Below are 18,143 nucleotides of genomic sequence, written 5' to 3'. Positions count from 1 at the left end.
GATCTGCGTCACCTTCTGATGGAAGACCCTTGGCAACTCCCTCTTCTTGGGGGACTGTTATGGCAGGGCCCAATTTTTCACAACAATCTGGGTAAGTTTTTCTTACGGTTTAGCCCTTGAGGACTAGGCTCTTAAAGTGAGATTACTCAGGGGCAGGGTGGAAACTCTTCTGCGCGTACATAGCTTTTCCACCTCCTTGGCATATATTCATGTTTGGTGGGTTTTTAGCATTGCTGTCAGAATCGTGCTTCTTCCCTTACTCAGGCCTTCTTGTAAAAAATCCAAGATTAAGGGGTTAGCCTTGAACACGCTGCTATAGCATGTTATTGGGGCCGAGTGCAGGGAAGACCACTCTTTTCTCACTCAGACATGTCTAGGTTCTTGAGGGGAGTGAAACACCTTAGATCTCCCTTGCATTTCCCGGTACCATTGTGGGATTTGAATCTGGGTCTCTCTTTTCTGGAAAGTTTGACAGTTCGTCCTCTTTGGGGCATTTCCTTGTGGTCGCTATTTATTCTGCAAGGTGGATTTTGGAATGGCAAACCTGGTCATACAGAGATCCTTTTTTGATTATCACACCAGATAGGGTGCAGATTCGGACAGTACATGCCTTTCTTCCAAGTTTCACTTAAATCAGTCAGTGGTGTTACCATCCTTGGATAGGGATAGGGATGGTCAGGAATACAGGAAATTGCTGCCATTGGATGTGTGGTGGCACTTACTGCATTATCTGGAAGTTACGAGTGATTTTCGGAAATTGGATTGGCTTTTTGTTCTTCACCTGGGGCTGAAGAAGGGGGAGGCAGCTTTTCGGGGCACAGTAGCTCGTTGGATTAAGGAACTGGTGTTGGCGGTCGATGTGGATTCTGGGAAGCCTCTCCCGAGGCAAGTTCGGATGCATTCGTCCCGGGCGCAGGCAGTTTCCTAGGCAGAGTTGTTTGCTTTCTCCGGCAGAGATCTGTAGAGCGGCAACGTGGTCTTTCTTGCAGATGTTTGCCAGGTATTACCGGCAACATGTGGCAGCACGAGAGGATTCTGCCTTTGCTAGAGCAGTGCTGCTTGGGCCTCAGGCAGCCTCCCGCCCTTCTAGGCAGTAGCTTTGGTGCATCCCACTGGTGTGGCCTGGCCTGCCTGAATGAAGAGGAAGGTGGAATTACTCATTACCGGATAATTTCCTTTCCTTGAAGTGTAGGGCAAACCAGTCCACCATCCCACCCTGGGCTGCCAACCTTCCTCTGTTTTGCTAGATCCCTGTCAAGGAAGGAATGAGATTCAAGGATCTCTCATGCAGCTGGACTTCCACAGATCGGGTAATTGAGTTCCAGTCTTCTTCTAAGATCCTAAGATTGTCCTAGAGGACTATTGTTAATGGAGCTGCATTCAGTGTTTCTGTTTTTTTTTTTTTTTAAACAAGAGAAAGTATCCACAAGGTTAAATTGAATAGTGTATGTAGGATACGACATTTTTGTTTAGTGTCCACAGTTTGCTTCTGAAGAAATACTGGCTGGCTGGTTGGTGCCTGAGCAGAGCTGTAGGATGGTGACATCAGCGAGTCCTTGTTCTCCATCTCACCATCTGCTGGTTGGAGTGCACAACCCCCTGGTGTGGCCTGGCTTGCCAGACTTAATTTCCTTTCCTCTATCAGGTAAGAAGTAATTTCACCTTCTATGTTGCACATTCCCTAGTAAGAGGTGGTGACTCCCCTTCTCCAAACCTTTTTCTAGACCACATTCTCTGGCAACAAATTCCACCACTTAACTGTGCATTGACTGAAAAAAATGCATTCTTAAATTTCTATTAAATCTGTGTCTCCTAGTCCTGATATGGAAGGGAAAAGAACCATTCCCTATTTATCTGTTCCACCACACTAATGATATTATAAACTTCTATTATATCCCCTCTCAGATGGCTCTCTTCCAAGCTGAAGAGAGCCCTAATGTACACAGCCTCTCATCACATGGGAGCCATTTTTGATGCCCTACTCTCAACTTTTCTATATCATTTCATGAGTTGCAGTGACCAGAATGGCATACAATACTCAAGGTGTGTGTGTGGGGGGGGGGGGAAGGGGTGTGTTTGTGGGGGGGAGGGGTGTGTGTGTGTAAGATAGACAGACACACAGAGAGGGGAAGAGAGGCCAGTACACAGAACCAGAGATGCACATCTGTACAGTGAGGAGAAAGATGCATGATGGGGCATTAAGCTGGGCTTCTTTTGCTGTTATTAAAGTGTTACCCTGCTGATTTGAAATCCTAATTTTGGTACGATTGCATACAAAGGATTTTGCTTTAGTAGCTGAATATTGCTGAAGTTCCATCTTGAGGCCTTCCCATTAGATGCAGATAATATTATATTTTAACATAGCAGAAAGCCTTTCACCATAAAGCAAGTTTGGGGGCAAGAAGAAACCAAAAATTCTATTAATCTTAGACTGCATAAGATTTGGATAAAGTCTTGTGGTTGCTTTGTTAGTCCGCTTGAAGGAGTTTTGAAACCATCCCTTAACATGGACTGCAGAGCTGAGGAGTTGGTGTGAATGAGCAGACTACATCGGCCATATGGTCTTTCTCTGCTCACACTTCTATAAAACCCTTATAATTTGATTGGTATTCTGGGACATGGGATGAGGGGAGTAAGCCCCCTGGGCTGCTCCTTAATTGAACAGGCATGGTATATATATATATTTTTTTTAATTAGACTATTTTAGAAAACAAGACTGACCTAGAGATGGGAGCAATGAGTGAGGTGATCAAATCTGCTGATGATACAAAATTATTTGAAGATGTTAATCACAACAGGATTGTGAAAATTGCAAGAGGACATTGGAAAACTGGGAGGCTGGGCATGCAAATGGCCGATGACAAGTGCAACTTACGGAACAGAAACCCAAATTATAGCTACACCATGCAAGGTTCCACATTAGGAGTCTCCACTCAGGAAAAGGATCCAGGTGTCATCATTGATAATGCAGTGAAATCCTCAGCTCAGTGTGCAGCAGCAGCAGCCAAGAAAGCAAATAGCATGCGGGTGATTATTAGGAAAGGAATGGAGAATAAAACAGAGAATATCCTAATGCTTCTGTATCCTCCATGGTGCAACCTCATCTTGAATACTGTGTGAGGTTCTGGTCACTGCATCTCAAGAAAGATACAGCAGAATTAGAAAAGGTGCAGAGAAGGGCAACCAAGATGATAAAGGGGATGGAACAGCTCCCCTATGAGGAAAGGCTAAAGAGGTTAGGACTCTTCAGCTTGGAGAAGAGACGACTGAGGGGGGATATGATAAAGGGCTATAAAATAATGATTGGAATGGAACGAGAAAACATTAATCAATTACTCTTTTGCAAAGTACAAATGAAGTTACTAGATGATACAACTAATAAGAGAAAATATTTTTTTACTCAATGCATAATTAAGCTCTGGAATTCATTGCCAGAGGATGTGAAGAAAGCTATTAGTATAACTGTGCTTAAAAAAAGGTTTGGACAAATTCCTAGAAGAAAATCCTATAAAACATTATTAAGATATAGTTGGGGAAATCCACTGTTTATCCCTGGAATAAGTAGCATGGAATCTATTGACTATTTGGGATCCTACCAGGTACTTGTGACCTGGATTGGCAACAGGATATTGGCCTTGATGGACCTTTGGTCTGACCCAGTATGGCAATCTTATGTTGCTAATGTTGAGAATCTTGGGGCAGGAGACATTATTTGTAAGCTCAAAGTATAAGCAGCAGAGCCTGGCCATCAGTTTTACAGAAACGGAAATAAAAATTGTGTATGTTTTAATCTGTAAACTGCCACAATAGACGGAGTGAGCGGTCAACAAATACTTTGTAAATAAATAAATAAAATCAAGAGATGTGGTGGAGTAGTGGTTTGCAAAGCAGGGAAGTCAGAGTTCAAATTCCGCTGGTGCCCCTTGTGACCTTGGACAACTCAATTTACACTCCACTGCTTCACATACAAACTTAGTACCTGATTCACTAAGAATTTTTCCCATACACCAAAATGGGAGAAAAGCCTTAATGCGTCTATGGCCCTAAAGCCTATGAAAATAGGGAACTACCTACAGTACCTTAATGTACTCTATTTTGACATGCTTGAAAAGTGGAATATAGAAATCAGAGGCCAATACTGAAAGCCTTTGTATGGATAACCTTTTGAGTTACAGGCCCAAAAAACGAGCTCTGAATGTTTTCCCCAGCCGATTGCATACATTGTATGCATAAAACTTCTGGGCGCAGGACTAATCTTTAGCCAGTGAGCACATTTATTGAATGCTCTCTGGCTCAAGTTATGCACAAGTCTGAACAGAAACATCAGAGTACATTCGGCAGGAGACTTCTGCATGCATGTCCTGGTGGATATCCGGGAAAAGTTACACACAACTTTCCACAGATTATTTTGCCACTCGCCAGTTCTTTGAATATTGACCTCCAAGCATACTAATTGCTCTGTTTTTACTTTACAGACTAAATTAATCTTTGCTAAATGATCTTGTTAATTATCAAGGAAGTGAAGTAACTGAATGCTTCATTTTGTGGGATCTCTAGGTGCAGTGAATCACTGAAAAAGACCCAAATGTCTTCTCTGTCTATACAATGCCATGTCTATGGTGTGCGGAAAAACATGGACCCTGTTCAGAGTTAGAAATCTTACAGCAGGGAGTGAGCATGTATCTGACATGCCATGGGCACTGCATAAGATGTTGAACTTTTCTTCTCATCTTACAATATTCCAAGATCTGCACGAAACCAGAGAACACCCAAACCACAGAGCTAAACTAGAATATGGCAGTGCATTCAACCATCTTGTGAACACAAAACAACAGAGGTTAGTTAACTTGTTACATTTTGCTGCAACATGTTATATCAGGTATAACAAGACAAATAGAAGATAAGTAAGCATGCAGCTCTAGAAACCCCACAGCCCCAGCTCTCTTCTGTTTTCTCATCCCACATCGGTAGAAGATATTGCACCGGTGAAAGAAAGCTCCAGCATACAGAGGCAGCTATATTCTTCTTTCCGCACATTCTGCCTTCATCCAAGCCTCGTTTGCCTTAATCCTTAATGGTTGCCTTCAACACTGGACAGCAGACCATCTCCACTGCATCCCCTGTATATTAAGGACACAAATCATTGGTCCTGGCAATCTGACCATTCTTCTGCATCTACAGAAACCTCTCTGACAGAGACTCCAGGGAGCAGCAGGGACTGTTTGCAGTGAAAGGCAGCTGAACAATGCCTGGCGCTGGGCTCTGACTCTTGCAGAGGAACACACTCTTCTCCTCATTTATTTCACAAGAGCAGATGATGGAAAAAGTGCAACCTGTACCCGAGTCCCTGACTTCACCTCACTACTGCTGACTACACCATTTTATAAAGGAAGCCTTGAAGCCCTGGGGGACTATAATAGTAAAATCTAGTGCTACACACCCTCAAAGGGAAAGAATAACTTTTTTGTCTTGGATTTGGGGCTTAATTTCCACCAGCATGGTGGTGCTTCCTCTGCAAGGGGGCAGAGGGTCTGGGAAATAGGAGCAAACAACTATTCTTGCAGATATTAATTTTTCCCCATAGGTGTGTATAGCACTATGTTTGCAGAATGCCCATTCTCGAGGACCATTTCTATCTCGCTGCCAGTGGACAAAGCTGAAATGCCTCTTTAACGACAAAGGATCTAGTCCCCGTCTGTTTGCAATACACAAGTTACACTGCATACAAACTCTTCTTCTGACCATGTTTGCACTTCACACATACCATCATAATTGTATACGTTTTCCTTTTTTTACAATGGGATTTGTCCTGTTCCAAGGTTTGTGGTACCTCGTAGGGGATAAAACTGTCTGACAAAGACTTCTCTGGCTGTTTCAGCACAATCCTGAGGTATCATTTTTTTCTTTGTGCAAACCGGATACAGGCTGGGGGAGGCAGAGCATACTCTGTACAAGATCAGTTTGGAGCCTTGTGCCCTTGTGCCCATGGAAATCCTGAGGTTATCTGGAGTCATTCTCTGCCCTCATTCTAACATTGCATCAAGCTGGTCTGCCAGGTCATCAAACATGCTGCCAATGTCGTCCAGGATGCTTACTGTGCTCTTTGATTCTGTGGCAGAACTTTGGAGGAAAGAAAAGAGAGTTAAACATAGGTTGTAACACCGTGACCGAGCTTTCTCGTGCACTGCTCGCCCTGCATGCAGCCCTGCACCTGGAATCTGTGAGGGCTCCACAGCAGCCGTAAGACCTCACTAATGTTCAGAGAGAGAGGGTATTCCGGACCTGATTCCAGCAAATGTGAATACGGCCCAAGTGCCAGAGCTCTAAAAGCTTAGTAAAGCAAGAGCCAGTCACTTCCAGGCCCGATGTAATAAGGTGCATTCAGCAGAGAGCACAGTTTTACCTGCAGTGATGCGCACAGTTTTGTATGCAAATGTTACTCCCGATGCAGCAAGGAGTTTTGCACATAAAAAATGCGTGCGTAAAATGGTTTGCATGGCTTCGCACCCGCTCATGGAAATACCATGCTAATGACCCCTCATTGCAGAATGGACTGCTGGCTTACCTTGTCCTTTCTTAGTGCTGGAAATTTAACTCCTAGTCGGAGGTGCTGCAAAGTTTTCAGGGCAGAAAGCATTTTTTTTTCACGCTTAAATCATATTTTATACAAAGAAAAGTGTGTGAACATAAACCATGTTTTCTGTGTTTAAAATATGAATTATGTGAATAAACCATGTTTTGCTATGTGGTAAACCATTCTTTGCGCACATTTTCCAGTTTATGTGACTTTTGTAACGCCCAATGCATTTGCATGCCCTTAGCTTGCAGCTTCGGGTGTTAAAAAATAATTAGCATGTGCTGAATTTTTAAGGCACAGTTTTAAGACTCAGCTAATTACTGCTATGTTAGTCTTATAACAAGCTTGAAAGGAGCCAGTCCTGCTTAAAGCACCAACATCAAGGATGTGATAAACAACTTCACGCAACCCAATAATCTTTAAGCGCTGGATTTGGTTCTCTCCAGGATAATGCATAAGTGCTGAGAAGGAATCTGACTGTATGAGTGCTACTTCCCACCTCTCCGGGACAATGTATGATGTACGTGCTCAGAATGATAAATATGATTGGCTGACCACTACGTCCTATCTCCCCTTAGTACATGAAACGATTCTCACTCCTGTTTATCTTCCAGCTTGATCTTCTCTTCCACAGCCTGTAGAGCAGCTGCAAGGGAGGCGCTGGTTTCCTCCAGTTTCTGGTGCGCTATTTCTGTGCTGGCACTCTCTGTTGACGACCCCGCTATGGAGGATCTAGGCGGCTTCACAGGAACCTGTTGGGTCTGGCCAGATATTAGTGGTTTGGCTGGGCTTGAACACAGAGAAGGTGGTGTGCTTGATGGCTTGATTGTGGAGGGCTGCTTAGCAGGAGAGGGTGCAGGAGTGGAGCTGGCACTGGCAGACTGGATAATTGCATGTGGTTTAGTGGGTTTTGGAGCAGTTGGTGGTGGGACAGGCTTAGGAGATACAGGGGGTGGAGTACCTTGCACATGCTTTACTTCTGCAGGGAAAAAATAATCACATAAATACCCTCTTTAGGGCTGTATTAACTCATGGATCAAAACAAAAATTCTGACATGAATAGTGAGCATATTACTAATGCATTATTTGCTCTAAAGCGAATATCAAGTGAAAGGTGTCAATAAATAGTATGGTAAGAACAATCATCACCTCAAAACAAGAGATAAGTATATCATCAATCCAATCATCTACTTTATATTACAATCAACAATATTTTTAATAAATTCTATAAATCTTTCAATTTTTAATACAATTATATAAATTGCAAACATATTTTCTTACAGATAGATACAAAACAACTATTTCATATTTATACAAAGCTTATTATCAAAAAAAACAAACAATAATCCACCCCAATTAAAACATTAAAACTCTCCCAGAAAACAGACACTCACACCAAGGTTCAAGCCACCCACACATTAATCATAAACATTCATTCAACCAAATCTAAAAAATACAACATTCCTAATGTATTATATTCATATCTTTATAGATTTTCTCTAGGTGGTGAAGACAAGTTCCTCCTTGCAAATCAACCAAATAGCCGTGGCATCTGTTTATAACACTTGTATCAAAAAATTATCAAATGTTCTGAGGTTCAGTAGCATGAGCCCCCAAAGAATTAAATATTAACCTGAATTCCAAAAACAAGAGGTCAAGCAGATGGGACCCCATGACATGATAGCCAATGGCATAAGATTCCACAATAATCTACCTAATGCCAAGAAATACAATAAGATGGGACCCAATGACTAGAGTTGCAGTGGCACATGGTCAATTACATAATCACCCAATGTCAACTGCTCATATAACAAGAGCTAGAGTCAAAGGAGACCAATCGGAAGAGCTCTCACTCTCCCCTGCCCTTTATTCAATAGTGAATCTGATATTCCTACTGGTAGAGTCTGGAAAAGATAGAGGAGCCTTGGCAAAACATTCATCTTAACAGCCACTATTCTTCTCAACCAAGAGATATGGTAGCGATCCCATTCTGATAGCAAAGGGGGTAATTCAGTGTCAAAAGATCCTCTGAATACACCTAAGTATTTTATTTTGCTTTCAGCCCACTTAAATGGGAATCTTCCCAACAATAGCCTTTCTCCCTCGCCTGAGACATTTAAAATTTCTGACTTGTCCCAATTGATTCAAAACCCTGAAACAGAGCTGAAAAGTTCCCCTTCTCCCACTGTAGCCGGCAGGGACTCAACAGGATTTGTTAAAGTAAAAAGAACATCATCAGCAAAAAGAGACGACGTGGAAGAAAAAGCTCCAAGGGTGACGCCATGGACAGCCTGGTTTTGCCGAATCTTTGTAGCGAAGGGCTCCAAAAATATAGCAAAGAGTAGTGGCGATAAAGGACAGCCTTGTCTCGTGCCTCTTCCGACTTTAAACAAATCTGCAGAGCCCCCATTCACCTTCCCACATGCTTTAGGGTTGGTGAAGAAAAAAAATCCCCAAACTGCATTTTCTCCAGGATTTGATATTAAAAGGACCAGTGAACTAAATCAAAAGCTTTTTCAGTGTCAACAGTAAGAAATAAAGCTGGGATGTTTCATTTTTTACCCTCCATATAATATCTACTATTTTCCGAACATTGCTGGCAGCCACGCACCCCAGTATAAAGCCTGCCTGGTCTGGATGAATTATCTGGGCAATGAAGATATTGAGACGAGTTGCCAAATTCTTTGCCAATATCTTTAAATCTACATTGAGCAAAGATACCGGATGATACGAGCCGCACACAGAAGGATCATGACCCGGCTTAGCCACTATCGTAATGCCAGCTAAATTAGGCAACAAGGTAACCTCTGACCTTAATGAACTGTACATTTTGCTCAACGGTAGGATTACCATGTCGGCCATCTTTTGATAAAAGGATGAAGTATAACCATTGCGAGCAGGTGACTTCCCCGCTTTGAGAGACTTAATTTATTTATTTATTTTATTTGGACTCTTTTATATACCGAAGTATAGCAAGCTGCCTTCACTCCGGTTTACAGATTAACAACTTGTTACAGATAAAGCATAATGTTATCGTGAACAACAACTAATTACAGTTAAATCATAAAGCAATAGTGTACAAACAGGTGTTATAGAGTTTGTTTGCAGAGGACAGCGAAAAACCTGGCACCATGACTGATCCAAAGAACAAGGGGAAGTTAAAGTGAAGGAAAGAAAGAGGAGAGAAGAGAAGAGAGGACAAGAAAGACCTGACCTTGTCATTCCACTAAAGAGAGAGATGAAAAGGGAAGGCAGATGAAGTGAGAGCGAGAGATGAGGTCTGTTCTCAGCCTTACCTGAACTGCCGGGGCTTGGGATCGGAGCCTTCTTCGATGTGGGGGTAGGCGGCTTCTGGCCTTGTGACAGAATGGGCTTGGGCGACACCGGAGGCTTCAGGGGTCTCTTGCACTCTCCGTCTGCGGTGTGGCTCGTGTATTCTGCTCCCGATGCGCTGCTACCCACAGGCAAAGCTGATGGCGCATAGACCTCCACACCGCTCATTTCTGACACAGGCCTGCGTTTCACCGTGCCGGTGCCGTTCTGGTACACCACCAGCTGAGCGGCGTCCAGGCTCAGGGCATGTTCTTTCTCTTTCGTTTTTGGCCGTCGCTTCACAGTGTCCGATTCGGTTAGCACAAACTTCACATCATGCTGCTGGCTCTGTCTGGCCTTTATTCTTCTCTTTAATGTGACATTGGCTTCCACTTTGGACAGATCTCCATGCTTGATAATCACAGACCCTGCCAGGCGTTGAGCAGCCGACACTCCCTCCACCGAGTCCTCCTTGGGAGCCGTCCCCTGCCTTGGCCGCTGCTTTATTGTCTGGTTCCTCTCCTCAGCAAATGGGATACTCTCTGAGGAGCTGTTGTGGGGCGAGCCACCTCGATGGAGCGGAGATCTGCTCACAATCAAATCCTTTGCGGTATCAGACTTCACGCTATCCGATCTTTCCCGTTTAGCTGCAGCAATGAGACCAGTGACTGGGCCACTAATTGTCCGACGCCTGTTGACGACTTCCCCATCCAAGCCAATGGCATCTCTGTGTTTTACATTGGCGAGAACCGTGGCCACTCTGGCGTGATCAGGGCTACCTGGTTGGAAGATGAGACTCGGGTGGATGTAGTAGCCTTCCACTCCTTTCCCACCTAGAGCCTTCTGCAAGGCCACGGCCCTGGCGCCACCACCGATGGAGGACATTTCAAGCATGGCGGCTATACTCTTCACACTGCCCGCACTGCCGGTGTCCACACTGCCCCCAAACCTCTCCACTCCTTCGCTTTCCTGGGACAAATCCCCATCTTTAAAGTCATCGGCCAGGTTCGTGCTGGAGATGGCAGAGCTGGAGCGCTTGGGTGGAGGAGGGGGCGGACCCTTCTTCTTGGGCCTGACAGCAAAGGACTGGCTGCGATTGACGTTCTTGTCTCCGCTGGACTGTGTTCGGACAGAGTGACTTCTTCCAACCCGTCTCTGCACGGTGGCATAGGGGACAGCATCTGGTACCATCAGCTCATCCCTGTCCTGCTCGCTGTCCGACATGGCGTATCGGTTCAAACTGTGGGCCCGCTTCTTCGGCCTTGCTGGGTCTTCCTCCAGATCCGCACCTGGAGGGGGAAGGCACAGGACTGGGACAGAGACAGGTAACACTGGAACAGCCTGTGGTAGGGGGCCCAGCACGTGTCCCTCGCCTTCCACAGGCTGCGGCATTACGTACGCGAAGCCCCTGTGCGTGGGGGACTGGGGCAGAGATCTGGGGGACATTGGCCTCTCCACCTGCTGTAGGAGCTGAGGAGTGGGCTTCACTTTTGCTGTTGCATGAGGGACAGTAAGAGTCTGAGGAGAAGAAGGTCTTGCTTTAGTTGGTGTCTGCGGTGGGGTGTAGCTATGCCCACTCGAGGGAGGAAAGGATTGCCTGGGCTTACCGGGGACTGGTGGCACACTGGCCCTCTTTATAGAATGCCCTTGTCGCATGGGCCTCACCTCCTTGGGTAAGGTGGAAGCTCCAGCCTTCAGATCATCGCTTAGATATTCTTGGCTTTTTGATATTGCTGCACTTTGCACTTTTGGTCCATCTCCCAGGAGCTCCTGGGAGCTGCTGATGTGCTTAGCTCGGCCACTGAGGTTGTTTTCCTGAACGCTCTTTGATCCTGGAGACCTGTAGCCTGGTCCTTCCCTGATATGAAAGACGTGGTTTACTTGTTTCTCGTGGTTCTCTGTGGCCTCGCTGCCACTCGTCATAGCCACCTGAAGCTCACTGCTTAACTCGCTGTCCTGAAACGTTGTCATCTTGGGGGACTGACACTCTGCACTCTCCTGCGGTGGAGACTCAATTGCAACAACCTCCAGCGACTGAGGAGCCTTCTTCTTCAGTGTCCCTGATTCATATTTTCCATAATCGGCTTTCTGAATTTCAGCCAACTTCTTAACAGCCAACATTAGCTTCTTCTGGTGGCCTAGAAGCAGGAGAGAAAGAAGTTAAGACGAAGGCTCGGGCTCACATGTACATGTCGTGCTATTCAGGGAAAACTCACACTTTCCATCAGAGGTTTTCTGTAGTGAGGGCAGAGACAAAAGGTTAACTTGCTTTCATTACATAGCCTGAGCCCTCCAACCAACAAGAAGTGAGTGCCTGATGAAAGATTTCAGCGGGTCCTGAGACCTTTGCCTGTTGGCAGTGTCGGACTAGAGGACGCACGCCTGGCACCTTCAGGCCCCCGGAGGTGAAGGCTGCCAATCTATTAACAATTTGGTTGTACAGGTGCTCATCTTCCAGCCACTGCCTGTGGGAAGCCGTGCAAGAGAGAATGGGTTGATTCTTGCTGTCATCAGCAGGGACTGAATAAGAGAGCCCCTGACAGTGGGTCCTACGATGGTAGGAAGGGCAGGACCCTGGTGACATCATATTGCCTAATCCAAGGCTTTGTGGGTAGGAGAGCTCTGGTCATACAGGCCCCTCTCCAGTCCTTGCTAACGTTTCAGTATAAATGAAGACACACCGCCTTTTCTGCTACATTAATAACACTGTCAGAAAGATTGGGAGCAAGGTAGTAGCAAATTAAACTGCTACGTTTATAAACGTCAGACAGAATGGCCACCACTTGAGAAGCAGAGGAAATACGTAATCTGGATCTATAGGCCCAATGGCAGATGTGCACCCAAGCACACACCAGGCACTGCCCTAGCACAGTGAAGAAGTTGCTGCAAGAACTGTTTATGCTCTCAGTGGGGAGCAAACTGGAAGCAGGAATGAAGGCCACGTGGACCTGGGAAGCAGCAACACTGGTTAGAGTGGAGGCACCGTGGCACGCTGTGAGGTGAGAGCAGAACTGAATGAAGAGTCATCACTTTCCAAAAATGAAATCTCTCTTGCAATCCGTTTGGGCAAGGGTTTAATCTCTCGCTCACCCGCCCCCATTCTTTGAGGGAAGTACCCTGATAGTACGTCTGGGTATTGTGCAAGAGCCACAGACCGGAGGGTTCTTGCAGTCTTCACCTGCTTCTCTGCATAACATAGGCCTACATCCTATATCAGAATTGCCCATGTAAAACTGCGGAAAGTCACAGGACTCTCCCTCACTGGTGACTCAGCAAGGTCAGCGTCATGAGACACATTCACTCGTGAGTGACTCAGGAAGGTGAAAGTGATGGGAAGCAATCTGGGACTCAACAAGAGAGGTAAGGGACACATACATTAGTGATTCTGTGGTATGTAAGTAGTACAGCACTACTATCTGTGACTCAGAAAGGTATTCAGTGTCTTAGGAAGGAGAGAGGTAAGGGACACATACATTAGTGATTCTGTGGTATGTAAGTAGTACGGCACTACTATCTGTGACTCAGAAAGGCATTCAGTGTCTTAGGAAGGAGAGAGGTAATGGGACACATATATTAGTGATTCTGTGGTATGTAAGTAGTACAGCACTACTATCTGTGACTCAGAAAGGTATTCAGTGTCTTAGGAAGGAGAGAGGTATGGGACACATACATTAGTGATTCTGTGGTATGTAAGTAGTACGGCACTACTATCTGTGACTCAGAAAGGTATTCAGTGTCTTAGGAAGGAGAGAGGTAATGGGACACATACATTAGTGATTCTGTGGTATGTAAGTAGTACGGCACTACTATCTGTGACTCAGAAAGGTATTCAGTGTCTTAGGAAGGAGAGAGGTAAGGGACACATACATTAGTGATTCTGTGGTATGTAAGTAGTACGGCACTACTATCTGTGACTCAGAAAGGTATTCAGTGTCTTAGGAAGGAGAGAGGTAAGGGACACATACATTAGTGATTCTGTGGTATGTAAGTAGTACGGCACTACTATCTGTGACTCAGAAAGGTATTCAGTGTCTTAGGAAGGAGAGAGGTAAGGGACACACTCAGTAGTGATTCTGTGGTATGTAAGTAGTACGGCACTACTATCTGTGACTCAGAAAGGTATTCAGTGTCTTAGGAAGGAGAGAGGTAAGGGACACATACATTAGTGATTCTGTGGTATGTAAGTAGTACGGCACTACTATCTGTGACTCAGAAAGGTATTCAGTGTCTTAGGAAGGAGAGAGGTAAGGGACACATACATTAGTGATTCTGTGGTATGTAAGTAGTACGGCACTACTATCTGTGACTCAGAAAGGTATTCAGTGTCTTAGGAAGGAGAGAGGTAAGGGACACACTCAGTAGTGATTCTGTGGTATGTAAGTAGTACGGCACTACTATCTGTGACTCAGAAAGGTATTCAGTGTCTTAGGAAGGAGAGAGGTAATGGGACACATACATTAGTGATTCTGTGGTATGTAAGTAGTACAGCACTACTATCTGTGACTCAGAAAGGCATTCAGTGTCTTAGGAAGGAGAGAGGTAAGGGACACATACATTAGTGATTCTGTGGTATGTAAGTAGTACAGCACTACTATCTGTGACTCAGAAAGGTATTCAGTGTCTTAGGAAGAAGAGAGGTAATGGGACACATACATTAGTGATTCTGTGGTATGTAAGTAGTACGGCACTACTATCTGTGACTCAGAAAGGTATTCAGTGTCTTAGGAAGGAGAGAGGTAATGGGACACATATATTAGTGATTCTGTGGTATGTAAGTAGTACAGCACTACTATCTGTGACTCAGAAAGGCATTCAGTGTCTTAGGAAGGAGAGAGGTAAGGGACACATACATTAGTGATTCTGTGGTATGTAAGTAGTACAGCACTACTATCTGTGACTCAGAAAGGTATTCAGTGTCTTAGGAAGGAGAGAGGTAAGGGACACACTCAGTAGTGACTCAGGAAGATAAACATCACAGGATACATTCAGCAAGGCTCAGCCATATATGTTCCCTCTCAAGAGCGTAATAAATGTCCTGACACAGAATATTATGGGGGAAATCTCCCAATGTCTGCAGTAGCTGCACAGTTCTTGGGGAAAGTCTCTGTAGGGTAAATTCAGTACCACAGAGATCTGCAGTTCTCCATCCTGTGGATAAAATGCGCACAGTTCTGGAAACCTCAGGCCCTGGCATTGCCCACAGTCAGTGCGAGTGGATTCTTATTTACCTGCATAAACAGCTTTTGAAAGTTACCCTGCATGGTAGAGAAAGGGAAAAGGCTGAGGGCAGAGCTGGGGACTGGCGGAGAGGGGGAAATTACCAAGCTTTATGATTCCAATCTCCTGCAGATCCTCCCAGGTTATATCCGTGATGAAGTCAATGTTTTCGTAACCATTTTCCACAAGGACCTTATAATACTGGCCAAGTCCTATCATGGAGAGCCACAAAGCCAGGTTAGCCTGAAGGGCAGAGAGGACAAAGCAAAATGGAGATGCATGAGGACTTTCAGCCATACTGATTAGTTACATTATCCCAAATTATCCAGTGTTACAACTTACATTTCACCGCATCATACCCTGATAACAGTTATATTACCCCGAAACATAGGCTGATATCCCTCGGTTATATTATATCACATCATACCCTGATAACAGTTATATTACACCGAATCATAGGCTGATATCCCTCGGTTATATTATATCACATCATACCCTGATAACAGTTATATTACACCGAAACATAGACTGATATCCCTCGGTTATATCACATCATACCCTGATAACAGTTATATTACACCGAAATATAGGCTGATATCCCTCGGTTATATTATATCACATCATACCCTGATATCTCTCAGTTATATTACACTGAAACATAGGCTGATATCCCTCGGTTATATTATATCACATCATACCCTGATATCTCTCAGTTATATTACACCGAATCATAGGCTGATATCCCTCGGTTATATTATATCACATCATACCCTGATAACAGTTATATTACACCGAAACATAGACGGATATCCCTCGGTTATATTATATCACATCATACCCTGATAACAGTTATATTACACCGAAACATAGACTGATATCCCTCGGTTATATCACATCATACCCTGATAACAGTTATATTACACCGAAACATAGACGGATATCCCTCGGTTAAATTATATCATATCATACCCTGTTATCTCTCAGTTATATTACACTGAATCATAGGTTGGTATCCCTCGGTTATATTATATCACATCATACCCTGCTATCTCTCAGTTATATTACACCACATCATAGACTGATATCCCTCTGTTATATTATATTATATCACATCATACCCTGATAACAGTTATATTACACCGAATCATAGACTGATATCCCTCGGTTATATTATATCACATCATACCCTGATAACAGTTATATTACACCGAATCATAGGGCAGCTGATAACCCTCAGTTATATTATAGTGCCTCATACACTGATATCCCTCAATTATTCCGCATCATAAGCTGATATCCTACAGTTATAGTACACAAAGGAAAATTGGCTCTTACTTGCTAATTTTTGTTCCTGGAATTTCACAGATCAGTCCAGACCAGTGGGTTTTGCATCCCTATCAGCAGATGGAGGCAGAGAATGAAAACTTTTCAGGCACTGTTACATAACCAAGAGTAAAAATACAGTATCCCAGCAGGGAAATGTATGGTAGAGACAATAAAATATCTCAATAATAAATAAAAACATTTTTTGAGATAGTTTGTCTATACCATACATTTCCTTGCTGGGATATTGTATTTTAGATCTTGACTGTACGGGAACCTCTATGGTTTGTAACATAACCAAGTGCCACCTGCAGTTGACCTGGGTATTGACCTGGACCCAAGCCGAGATAGAAAAACAGCTTTCAAACTAACTCTAACCCCCCACCCATCCAGGGCGAGCGTAGAAGTAATGGTTGATCTGCCTGAATTGGGAGCCCTCAAATCCAGGGTAAAAACTGAAAAAGTCAACCTATATACAATCCATACCTTGTACAATATACAAAACCTATACACAATCCACACCTTCTACAATATACATAACCTATACACAATCCACACCTTCTACACTATACATAACCTATATACAATCCATACCTTTTACAATATACATAACCTATATACAATCCATACCTTCTACACTATACATAACCTATACACAATCCATACCTTCTACAATATACATAACCTATACACATACCTTCTACAATATACATAACCTATATACAATCCATACCTTCTACACTATACATAACCTATACACAATCCATACCTTTTACAATATACATAACCTATATACAATCCATACCTTCTACACTATACATAACCTATACACAATCCGTACCTTCTACAATATACATAACCTATACACAATCCATACCTTCTACAATATACATAACCTATATACAATCCACACCTTCTACAATATACATAACCTATACACAATCCATACCTTCTACAATATACAGGTACTGAATCAACATCGGTCTTTTGAAAATCAGGGGATGGAATTCTGGACTGATCCGTGGTGGAGCAGGTAAGAACCAGTTTTCCTTTCCTGTTCAAACTCCAGATCAATCCAGACACGTGGGATGTACCCAAGCTCCCTAGACTGGGCGGGACCCCGAAAGACACAGCCTCCTCTGGAGCACGTACATCTAGTCTGTAATGCTTGGTAAAAGTGCGATGTGAGGACCATGTTGCTGCCCTACAGATCTCCTGTGGCGATACCAAATGACACTCCACCCAAGAGATAGGCACAGATAGGCTGGAAAAAGTCTCCTTTAACCATCATGCAATGGTGGCCTTAGATGCTCTGCCTACTCTCTTTGCTCCACTGAAAAGGACAAACAAATGATCTGAAAGCTGAATACTGTTAGTGACTCTAAGATACTGTAACAGAGTCCGATTCACATCCAACAAGTGAAAATCCCCTGCATGTGGTGAATCAGACAGGGAGTTCCACTGACAGGTTACCATGGAACAAGGACACGAAGGCACCGTACACAGCGACACACAGTCATCTGTTATTTGCAAGAAAGGCTCTCGCCATGACAACACCTGCCGCTCTGAAATTTGCCTGGCCGAAGAAATTGCCACCAGAAAGACCGACTTGAAGATGAGATCCTTTAAAGATGCCCTCCGCAGAGGCTCAAAGGGTGGGCCACAGAGGACTCTCAGAACCAAATTAAGGCTCTAGGACAGACAGATCCTATGA

At 44.1% G+C, this 18,143-nt stretch overlaps 1 protein-coding gene across 6 annotated transcripts in view; it reads right to left on the bottom strand.

Moving 5' to 3' along the window:
• Positions 1-4,782: 4,782 nt before the first annotated feature.
• LOC115075660 (caskin-1-like) overlaps positions 4,783-18,143 on the bottom strand; it is a 177,969-nt gene continuing 164,608 nt past the window's right edge. For 5 of the 6 annotated variants that reach the window (XM_029576237.1, XM_029576238.1, XM_029576240.1 and 2 more), the window contains 4 exons: positions 15,211-15,349; positions 9,874-12,027; positions 7,175-7,556; positions 4,783-6,120 (listed from right to left, as the gene is read on the bottom strand). In XM_029576237.1, coding sequence (XP_029432097.1) covers positions 6,024-6,120; positions 7,175-7,556; positions 9,874-12,027; positions 15,211-15,349 — 2,772 coding nt within the window. In that variant the 3' untranslated portion in view covers positions 4,783-6,023. The remainder of the gene's footprint in view (positions 6,121-7,174; positions 7,557-9,873; positions 12,028-15,210; positions 15,350-18,143) is intronic. The other variant, XR_003852568.1, reaches the window with a different exon arrangement.

This window comes from Rhinatrema bivittatum, chromosome 14 (assembly GCF_901001135.1).
Source record: "Rhinatrema bivittatum chromosome 14, aRhiBiv1.1, whole genome shotgun sequence".
Classification (NCBI taxonomy): Eukaryota; Metazoa; Chordata; class Amphibia; order Gymnophiona; family Rhinatrematidae; genus Rhinatrema; species Rhinatrema bivittatum.
Note: the sequence above shows the minus strand (reverse complement) of the source record. Positions and strands in the feature narration are given on the sequence as shown.